At 38.5% G+C, this 10,938-nt stretch overlaps 1 protein-coding gene across 2 annotated transcripts in view; it reads left to right on the top strand.

Moving 5' to 3' along the window:
* The first annotated feature begins 4,705 nt into the window (after window positions 1–4,705).
* The window catches only part of wdr38 (WD repeat domain 38), a 6,758-nt gene continuing 525 nt past the window's right edge, over window positions 4,706–10,938 (top strand). Inside the window, exons 1-8 of one of the 2 annotated variants that reach the window (XM_041234234.1) lie at window positions 4,706–4,973; window positions 5,251–5,371; window positions 5,889–6,005; window positions 6,711–6,808; window positions 8,191–8,271; window positions 8,506–8,628; window positions 9,451–9,600; window positions 9,767–9,814. In XM_041234234.1, the coding sequence (XP_041090168.1) occupies window positions 4,905–4,973; window positions 5,251–5,371; window positions 5,889–6,005; window positions 6,711–6,808; window positions 8,191–8,271; window positions 8,506–8,628; window positions 9,451–9,600; window positions 9,767–9,814 (807 nt within the window). In that variant the 5' untranslated portion in view covers window positions 4,706–4,904. The remainder of the gene's footprint in view (window positions 4,974–5,250; window positions 5,372–5,888; window positions 6,006–6,710; window positions 6,809–8,190; window positions 8,272–8,505; window positions 8,629–9,450; window positions 9,601–9,766; window positions 9,815–10,938) is intronic. The other variant, XM_041234233.1, reaches the window with a different exon arrangement.

Genomic DNA, 10,938 nt, shown 5'->3' with positions numbered 1-10,938 from the left:
TTTTTGGCCACGTGGCTCTGCTTCAGCCAACTCGGATGTGAATTCCATTGAAGTGTTTAATAAAGTATTATAGAGAACACACAGGATATCAAACAGGTAAGAAATAAAAAAAGTAAGTAATGTAGATGATATGAAGTAGAAGTACAAAATAAACTTAATTACAAACATGAAACAACTATTTACAAAAGTTTATAGCTATCTACGGGTATATCCAGCATAAGGACTTAAAAAACACCATTAGGGGTAGTAACTACTGGAACACCAGTAATCATGGAAGGGCATCAGAAACTTGCAAATCATGCCTTTGGTTTTTGTATGGCTCATATACTTTCTAACTACTACACTTCCACATTTTACTTTGAGGTTACTTGATTATGGCAGCACTGGGTGCAGTTGAAGAATAATACAATCGTCATTACATTTTCTTGGCAGGTCAGAAACCAACTAAATGGTTCATTGGGGAGGAAATAATTTGATTTGTTCCCACAAGCCAAACGGAAAGGTGCAACAGGAATTTCTTATTAATAAACTATGAAAGAAGTGGTCAAGAAGTGACTGGTGGAATTAAAACCAATGTGAATGCAGCATAATGCTGTACATAAAAGATGATGTCCTCGCTCTCCGAATTTCCCATTTGCTTGCAGAAGTTGCGACTCCCTTTTGTACTAGGGTTAATCCTCTTAATCTGCTTTGTAAGGAAATAGTTCTCTTGTTTAAAGCATGTCAAAGGCAGTATTATAAATCAGTGCGGTTGTGTCTCAGTCATGCAGGGACAAAGCAGCTGGACTGTAGACTTTTATATTAGAAGGTCACTGATTTTAATCCAACTGGAGGATGCCATTCTCACAGACTTGATTAATTAAGTGTGTTTGCTGGTTCCTTAGCAATGGATGGCATTCAGTGGAAAGCAAGAGGAGACATAAGCTGCCCAAACCAAGGACTTCAGTCCTGGGTTTTTGTCTTGACTTTAGAAGTGCAGTTTGGCATGACCACCGGTCTGATTGGACAGAATTAGATGTTATTGTATTTGATGTTTTCATCATTATAGCAAAAACTAAATATTACAAAAGGCAGAATTAAGAGAATAAACGTAAATAGAAGATATGCATACCCCCAGCCAAGTTACTGAAATATAAGAATCTGTAAATGAAATGGAATAATTATTAGGGCAGCCCAGCTTTATGTAACCTAGTCTTTGGCGCCCAATCATCTTCCAGATTTCCAATGAAAAATACACATTTTTCAGGGGAACATGTTGCAAAATGGTTGGAAATTTCATTAGTTGGAGAGTCATACTAAATCACCAGCTCTTTTTTAAGAATGTGCCAAGGAATGTACGTACCATACCCTCAGTAAGTATCTTTGTAACACTATATTTATAAAAAAATATATTTTAAAACACAAATTGTTTACTGAGACTTACTAATCTGGATCTAAAATAAATACTGATCCTGTGGAGATCAGTCAATTGTTTGGTTTCTTAAATGATCGAATTACAGGAGTGCCTTATTTGATCATTTTACAAATTTGGGACTAAATGCATATTAAAGCCAGCAAAAAGATCACAAGATGGTATTGGCTGTTATTTTTATAAAGGCACATTGGCTAATCTAGCCCAAATTACATTTGCCTGTGGCAGGAAAATATAACTGAAGAGTAGCTCCCAGTAGCACCCAGCTCCCAACTCATAGTCAAGGAACCTGAACACAGAATTATAACATTTCAATAAGACCAGCTTACTTTACTTTTGTCTGTGGCAGACATCTAGAACTCAAGAGTAGCTCCTGAACTCTTTAACACAGACCTATCACACAATGAAAAGCACAGTGTTTGAGTCATTTCAATAACAGCCACTCAGAATGGTTGCAAACACCATACAAAGGGAAGGAATGGTAGCTACTTACTCTTAAATATATATCAGCCAAAATCATTTTTCAAGCATACAGCAAACTATTGCATGCAGCAGTTCAATTTACCATCTACAACATTACGCTCTTCAGACAGTATGAAACAGTCTGTTCTTCAAGGAAAGTTGCAAGGAAAGTGGAGGGAGGGGGGCTGGATTGGCATTTCTCAACAGGATGGCTTTTGAACAGTCGTCTGGGTTTCCCGGCAATGAGTCAAAGTGCGCCTCTTTCTGCAGCCAGCTGGGGGTGTGGAGCCTTTGTTTTATGTAAACACATCCACTAGAATTAGTGTGTACACAAAACAGAGAGGGGGGTGACAGCTTAGTGGCAGGACCAGCGCTGAATAATAAGTACGGTGACAGGACACTGGTCTCATTCAGGGTCTCAATAGGGTGGGATTGATGTATGTACAATCTGCTTTACCATCTCTTCTCACAATGCTCTATTCTCTTGGGTTGTGGAGTTGAAAACCCCAACTTTTACCGGCACAGTGGGCTATTTGTAATGACCGCAACTTGAACATCAACTCTAATACAGATAGGACTATTAGAATACCATTAAGTATGCATACGTTTATTCTTACAGTTGCAGTTACAAAGCTTATGTTTAACAGGAGCATTTCCCAATTCCTGGGCCTGGATGGGCAGTCCCTAAGAAGGAATATTTTGGCAAAGTACAAAATTGTCTCAGGGTGCCTAAGTCTCCTCTACCATACTTAAAAAATGGAACACTGTATGTTGTGGACTTGTATTACAGGTACAAGGGATTCACAGTAACGTCAAAGGCTTTCAAAGAACTTAGACGAACAACTGTGCTTGTGAACCACGATTCAGCTGACCACTGCTTTTATTGTTTGGTTTAATTTCATGTGTAATCATTTATTTAGAGGTGATTCAGATTACTGATTCAGCGAGTTAATATAATACAGATTCATAACATAAACAGACAAACCAGGAAGGCATTTCTAGACGAGATGGTGTTGCGATAAGCGACCTGGCTAGCTAGCCTGCTAAAGAAAATATTATTCCTCTTTATTTAGATGTGCTAGGGTTAGGATTTCTGCATTGGGGAATAGGACCTGCCATTTAGCTTCTCCTAGAGCCTTCTTGAGACAAGCATGCCTGTTCCAGCACACAAAAATAATCAAAAGGGGATACAAAAAAGAAATAGTAAATTGAATCTGGTCTATCCACACTAAGAGCTTTCAATTCTAAACAAATTACTGTGCACCTTTAAGAGTTTTCCTTGAATTTGCATTATTCCATTTTAATACACCAGTACTAAAAGGTTGTACAATAGGTGCTGAAATGTGCCAGTGGAAAGCAGAAACACTAAATAGCACAGAAAGGCAACATTTTCTTTTTACCTTTTTATTGATTTATTGATTTCACAAGCTGATGTTAGCCTTATTAACTCATCGACTGCTAGGAGGAGATCCACTACATTGAGACGAACACCCAAATACCTAATTTTCATTAAAGTCAGGGTGTATTTACAAGCCTTGAAAACAAATTTCTATGGCATTTCTGGTTTTCCAGCGTGTTGGGAGGAATAGACTGCACACGTGCCACTAACCCCTCCAGCTTGTAATGACCCCCATCCTAGAGGCTGATGGGTTTATAACACTACCATTAGCATAAGACACGCACTTTCCTGTCGACTAATTTCCTTCATATCCAAGTGCAATCAAAAGTTAGACTTAAACATAGCAATGTATATTTTACAGTAATCATGGAATTCTGGCTATAAATATGATTGATTCATTCGGCATATGATTTAATGTTTAGACAATATTCAACTCTGATTCAACTCAGTGTCATATATCAGTACTTGTTTCAACATACAAATCAAACGACAGATCTTTTATTAAAGTTACAAAAATAAGAGTAGACTATATTAGATTGTATTAAATAAGAGTAGATTGTATTAGAGAGTATTAATTTGTTTTCAATGTATAATATTATACTAAGTGTGTTTGAGACAAATTATCCACACATTCAGTTGTAATTAAGATTCTAAATATATTCAACATTCAACAATGCATTCATATTCGATCATGAAATTCAACATAGGCTAATATTACTTCATATTCAATTTAAACTGAATTAATCAACAAGATAATGTAGATTGTATTACAGAATTAAATCCGTCATGTGATTGGGGCTGTCCGTTTACACAGTGTGAGCTGCACTGACTGAAAAGACTGCTAACAAGCTTCGCTGGCTTGTGGTTTAGGGGCGGTTTATTTACCCCACTTAGACCAAATCCAGAATAGATATATGCAGATGACTTTAGTAAGTTGACTCACAAGCATGGCAGTGCCCCAAAATGTTACCCCTTTTTCCAGGAATGATGAATGACTAGGGGTACGACATTTATTACCCACTCACCCTACCAAGACCACTTACTAACGTCCTCGCGTCATCATACCGTCTTCATTTTAGCTGCAGGAAATGTCTGCACACAATCGCCACAAGTAAGAAACAATGACTTTCTATTGTTCTTGTTCTTCCTAATCTTGTTGAAGAAGCAAACCAGAGTAAATGAAGACAGGTCTTCGTGACTGGCTGATAAACTAGACTCTGGGAATGCAGTTTAAATTCTGTTGCACTTATAAACATGTCCCACATGTTTTGGTTATAGTGCTGTATGTAGCATTTCCCTCATGTTTTGGTAATGGTGCTGTATGTAGCAACATCACAGTGTTTACTGTTCATTCAGTGCACAACAAACCCGATTTAAAGAACTCAATGCAAACACACGGTGTGTACACAGCAGTGAGTACTGATAAACCAGCACATATCCAAGCTGTAAATGAATGAAATGCAGCTCCCATGCAGCGCTGAGGCTGTAGCTCTGGCAACGGAACTGTGTCAGTGAACTTCAAACAAAGACAGAATGCTGAGTCTTTAGAACATTTGATACTTAATTCTAAAGTAGACAGTGGAAGAAATACGATAATAAGTATTTTTTTTTCAACGATTAAAACAGCAGAGAATGTGGAGGAATCCTTCGGAAAGTTTTGCCAAAATAGACGTGAAATACTTTGCAAGGCATAAAGGGGAGGTAAGCGGCGGTTATGCTAAAAAAACTTTACCGTAAATTTGTGCAATATTGTTTTTCTGTCCTGCAAGCATGCTGAGACTCATGGCACCAGGAATGACGCCCGTCACGATATTATATATGCGGTTGTATTATTATTTTGCTCAATACATATTTGTGATTAATGAGAGTCTCAAAGAAATTAAATCATGGCAGACACTGAACTTTAGGCTGTACTGGAGTCGTTTTGCATGCGATTTCACTGGGTATTTACTGTATTGTCTTTACTCTTTCTGCTTAGGTGAACTCCTGCGTTTTCTCCCCGGACTGCCAGATACTCCTTACGTGCTCTGACGATTGCAGGATTTTTCTGTGGAATGCCAAAACTGGGCAGCTATTAGATAAAGTGTGCGGTCACGCAGGTGCCACCATTAGATTCTTCTTCTGAAAAATGTTTTTAAAAAATCTTACATTTATGAATACACTGCATTGCATTGATCTGTCTTTTTAGACAACTGCTGTGAGTAAATGAGCAATATAAACTCCTCTAAGAAAAAAATGCTCCATAAATACACGGTGTAAATATTGTATGATCCCCAACTCTTGACGTTAAGACCTAACTTTATTTTATTACCATAACCCTAACCCACCTGGTTTACCCCCTGGCTTAATTAATGAGACACTGTTTTTAACTTAAATAAGACCAGAGCCCAGCTAAATAATGTAAGGTCTGTTGTTGTGTAGGAGGTTAATTCTAAGTTACACTCTAGTGCCACCTTGTGGATGTTTGCCATATTTAGTTATTATAACTTCCTGTGAGGTACTGTATATAGTTTGCATTTTTCTTGCTGGTGTGTTCTTTATGTTAATTAGTTTTAATGCCTTTGTGTGTTTTGGAGGTTCACTGTGAGTTTCTCATAGCATTTTCAATACCCACAGGTCCAGTTAAAGCCTGCTGTTTCTCCTCTGACTCTACCCGCTTTGCTAGTGCATCACATGACTGCACGGTGAGAGTGTGGCTGACAGCTTCAACACAGTGCCTGCATGAACTTAAAGGTGTGTATCGAAGCGATAATGCCATTGCTGTGGTGAGGTAATAATGGAACTTCCAAGTCAGTCATTCATTTTTTGAGCAAAGAAGTCCCATTAATACCAAGAAACACACTCAACAAAGCCATTATCCCTATACTTCAACTTTTTTAAAGCTATGTATTAATTCAACTGTTTTTCTGAAATACTGCAGTCCACTGAAAGACTTTTTGAGAGCAGGGCTCAAGCATCCCTGTGAAGCGTTTCATCAGTAAGCAGTGATTTTAGAACAGGTGTCATGAATTCACTTGTTATCTTTTCAGCCGTGCTTTATTTGCTGTTGCATTGTGAGTAATAATAACAGAACGGCTGACCTCCAATCAAAACAATGGAATAGCAGTGTCTGTTTATTTTATAGGGTAAAATGTAGCCAGCTTTGCCATGTCTTTGTCGCTTGAGATGTCAGAAGGGAGCACACTGGCAGCATGCATATATTTTGTTGTTGTTTGCCTTATCTACGAGGATATATTTTTGCCATTTTCATGTCTGTATAGCTGTAGATCACATTCGTTTCTAAAGCTGTCTATCGATTTCGATAATTTTCTACAAATCTGTTAAATGTCTTACATTTTGTATTGATTTCTATAAATACCTGTAGATCATTGTTCAGTGAAATGCATTGGGAATATAAGCCCTGCTGGTAGCTCACCCCTGCTTTGCTCGTTACCCCAGGTCACACTAAGAGTGTGGAGACGGTGTGTTTCAGTCCTGACTCCAAGCTGCTCCTCTCCGCGGGCTGGGATAAAACAGCTATCTTGTGGGATTCCCAGGTAACATGGAGGGCTTCAGCAGAGTCACAGCAGGGCCGGGAATTTGGCTCCATCTTACAGTTTTAGCATACTAGTGATTGAATGGTTAGAATGTTTAAAGCCTAGTCAGCACTGTGAAAGCATGTTGGTGTGGAGGTGTACTTGTGGAGCAGGGTCCTTCTAGTGATCAGCTCAATTACATTTCTTGTCCTGAATGGCTTTTCCAGGCTGTGTGATATTTAGAAACATGTGACCATACATTTCAGGTTGTTTCTCTCTTGTTTCTATAGCAGTAAGGTCTCTAAGCACTTGTTAAGAATTATTGCCAAAAAAGTGCAATATTATAATAGTCTACTGTGCAATATTCACTTGCCATATCTACTGTGCTATATTCACTAGCCCTGTCTACTGTGCAGTATTCATTAGCCCTGTCTACTGTGCAGTATTCACTTGCCCTGTCTACTGTGCAATATTCACTTACCCTGTCTACTGTGCAGTATTCACTAGCCCTGTCTACTGTGCAATATTCACTAGCCCTGTCTACTGTTTTTAACAAGAACAACCAGATTCCTAACTATATTCTTTGATTATGTGTAAAACGTAGATACTGGTAGTAATGCATAATCAGTGCTTTATACGAATGCAGGTGATTAAGGTTACAGCACTCCTTTACAGTGATTAAGGTTACAGCACTCCTTTACAGTGATTAGGGTTACGGCAGACCTTTACAATGATTAGGGTTACCCATTACGCTGTATAACCTCTCTCCTTACCAAATTGGGTCTATTTAATTGATCCAAATACTGCCGCTGTTGAGATTATTGATAAAGGGTGTTGTGTACCACGATTATGAAATCCAAGCATCTGACCATGGATCTGAGTCTCTTTGATAGGGTTATGTTTGTGAAAGTATTTAAAAGGCCAGAGTCTTATTTAAAATAAGGTCGTATTTTAATGATTTAAACAATGGTACAATTTATTTATATTTATATATATTAGGGCTGTCACTCAATTCAAATTTTTGATCGGTTAATTTTTGGGCATTAGTGATTAATCAGTAGATTCATCCCTGCACATTTTAAATAAAGGTAACAATCATATAGTGGCTGTCCTGCATACGAGCATCAACGGAATAACATTAGCCCAATGGGAATTGAATTGTTTTAAAAGTGTTTCTATTTTAGTTAATGTAACACATTTTCACAGAACAATCCATGAAAGAGTTTAATAGCAAGATATAAAGTGCAAGAAATAAGAATAGATTTTTTTTTTTTTTTGATGCAAACATACCGTATATAACACTCATGGCTCCGTATGAACAACCTTTATTTTTATTTTTTATTAGCAACTATACCAGATGTTCCCCATTGACTTGTAAAATGATTCTCTGTTTTGGCTTTCAGACCGGTGATATTTTAAGAAGGTTTTCAGGACACGAGGGGGCCATTCAGTGCAGCGCATTTCCATTGAATTCACAATATCTGGTGACTATATGTTGTGCCTTTTCTTTTCAGATGAACGAGTTATACGTTTAGTTTTGGTTTTAAACACCTTGTGAAAACGTGTGTCACTGGAGTGTAACATTTGCAGACAGTGGATGTGTTGCAGGTCATGGTGATTTACTTTTTCATGATAGAAATGGCTCTAATTAAGGTTAGTAATTAATAATTGTTTCCAGCAGTATTGCCTTTAGTTAACTGCCACCCCCACCCCCACAGGTCACAGGTTCATGGGACTACACTGTTAAGGTATGGAGCTTACAGGCGGAGGGACATGTGAAAACATTAAAGGGACACGCAGGCAACGTTAGCTGTGTTTGCGTCTCTGTATCAGGGATGCTGGTAAGATATCAGTGATTTCAGTTAGTGTTGCACTTGTTTGGTAATTTCATCTGGAGGGTGAAATTGTCCCAACTCCGTCAGTGGCTTCTTTCCTGTCAATAACCAATCATCTGCTTCCCATATTGACTGACATGTTTTTAGCCAATAACATGCTGACCCAGAAGACTGCTGAGTTAAATGACCCAGGAAGTGCAAGTATAGCACATTGTAAAACCTAAAATAGTCAATAGTATTAGACCAAACCCCAGTATTGTCTATTAGACATATCCCCAGCACAGGGATACAGTGGAGGCAGACACCCCTATGGGCGTCTGTACGTCAATCTTTAGTTTATCTAGAGAACCAGCAGTCCAATTGAAAAGGCTTTCTTAGCCTAAATTACATTGTTTCATAATTCATGTTTATAAAACAAATGTGCTTCATAAGTATGTCACTGACAGGAGTTCCCAGGGAGTTGGCGCACAATTGAAAAGCGCTGCCTGGGGGGGTCAGGGGCTAGGTCCTTGGCTCACCATGCACCAGCGACCCCTGTGGCTGGCTGGACACCTGCAGGCCTGCCTGTACGCAGTTCAGAACTGCGTGGTCCTCCGACGCTGTAAGTTCTGGATATGGCTGCATGGCGGGCTTGCAGTGAAAAAAAGCTGGCTGGCTGACAGCACTCGTTTCAGAGGACACAAGCGCTCGCCTTCGTCTCTCCCAAGTTAGCTCGGGGGTTGCAGGGGTGAGCCAGGTTGAACAATAATTGGATATTACAATTGGGGGAAAATTGGAAAATGAATACAAATAATTGTAGATGTGGTTGATTTGTGTTTTGTGTTACAGGCGTCCGGGTCCTGGGACAGGACGGTTCGCGTGTGGAACCCCCAGCGGGGAACACTAATCTTTCTGTTGGAAGGGCACACAGGATGGGTCAAGAGCCTGTCCTTCTCCAGAGACGGCATAATGCTGGCCTCAGCAGGGGAGCACGACATGGTATGTGACAGGAGCAGGAGGGAAAGTTGGACTACTGTCGAGGAAAAATAAATTCAAAAGGCCTGTGTCTTATGACACAGGCGCTTTGACTTGTTTGTGTTTATAAAGTATATTTTCTTTGGACAAGCATATACCCTGCAATGATGTCAATGTATTTCTTTTTTAGGTTAGAGTATGGGACATGACAAAAGGAACATGCCTTAAATCATTACAGGTATTCAGCATTCTTTTACAAGAACTCTTTCATGTTGTTTTTTCAACAGATACAGTATGTGCTATTATGAAGTGTTATTTCTGTAAAGTTAAATGTGCAAAATACAACATGTGTACAAAACTCAAAACACAATGTGAAAGTTCAAAACACTCAGGCTACTTGGAATTTACAGTAAATTTTCATTAAAATAAACTTTGATTAATTTCCTGATACTATGAATATTCTACATTGCCCCGGCCCAATTTAGCAAGAATTTATTGGAAATGATTTCTTATGATACGAATTCACTTAACACAAATGTTAGTGCAAATTATTTGGTAGCCCTCCCAGGGAAGAAAATGTAGAATAAAACAAAACCGCTCTAGTTCAAACAGCCAAGTGTAAAGGACATTGGGAAATATATTAATTTGCATCCAGATTAGTGCCTCTGTAGTGTATTTTAGTGCTGCTGTCATAGTGCTCACACATCAGATCTTTGCAAACAAAAGTGAAGGTGTTGAAAGCGGTGAATAATGCACCGCCACACAGCAAAGAGACGTTGCACTTTCCAACCATTCTGAAAAAACGGGAGATAATAATACAGGCCAAAGAACAGCAAACTGTCACCGTTTCCAATTTGCTCGATAAAGGATGTTGATGAGGACACCTTTAGTGGTTAAAAAATGCCCTTGATCAGAACGGGACATGGAGATTGCAAGTGCAGTTCATTTGCAATGTATACTTCTTAAAAGTTCACTTCCAACTGTCTTTTCAAGAAAATGCACAATAATTTTAAAAATAATACTTTTCATTGTTGTGTAATTGAAATTTGGTTGCAGTAACGTCAATAAGAACTCACAGCATGCATTTGGCTTAAAACTCCTGATAACATGAATTACTGATAGTACATTTGTTTGCCGGTACCTTGAAATTCATATTAACGATGAGAATTTAGTTTTGTTTTTAACTTTCACATTTTGGATGTTGAACTTGGATTACAGCTTTATTTTTGCTTAGATTTAACCCTAACATCGTGCTTAATAATTCTGTTTAATTGGTTAATGAACCAGAGAATAGGGTGAGGTAACATGCATACAGTACTGATCCTTGTTAGTCATTTAACCTGTCACTAAATTAAGATTTGT

This window comes from Polyodon spathula, chromosome 33, assembly GCF_017654505.1.
Source record: "Polyodon spathula isolate WHYD16114869_AA chromosome 33, ASM1765450v1, whole genome shotgun sequence".
Lineage (NCBI taxonomy): Eukaryota > Metazoa > Chordata > Actinopteri > Acipenseriformes > Polyodontidae > Polyodon > Polyodon spathula.
This window is presented reverse-complemented; position numbering and strand designations above follow the sequence as displayed.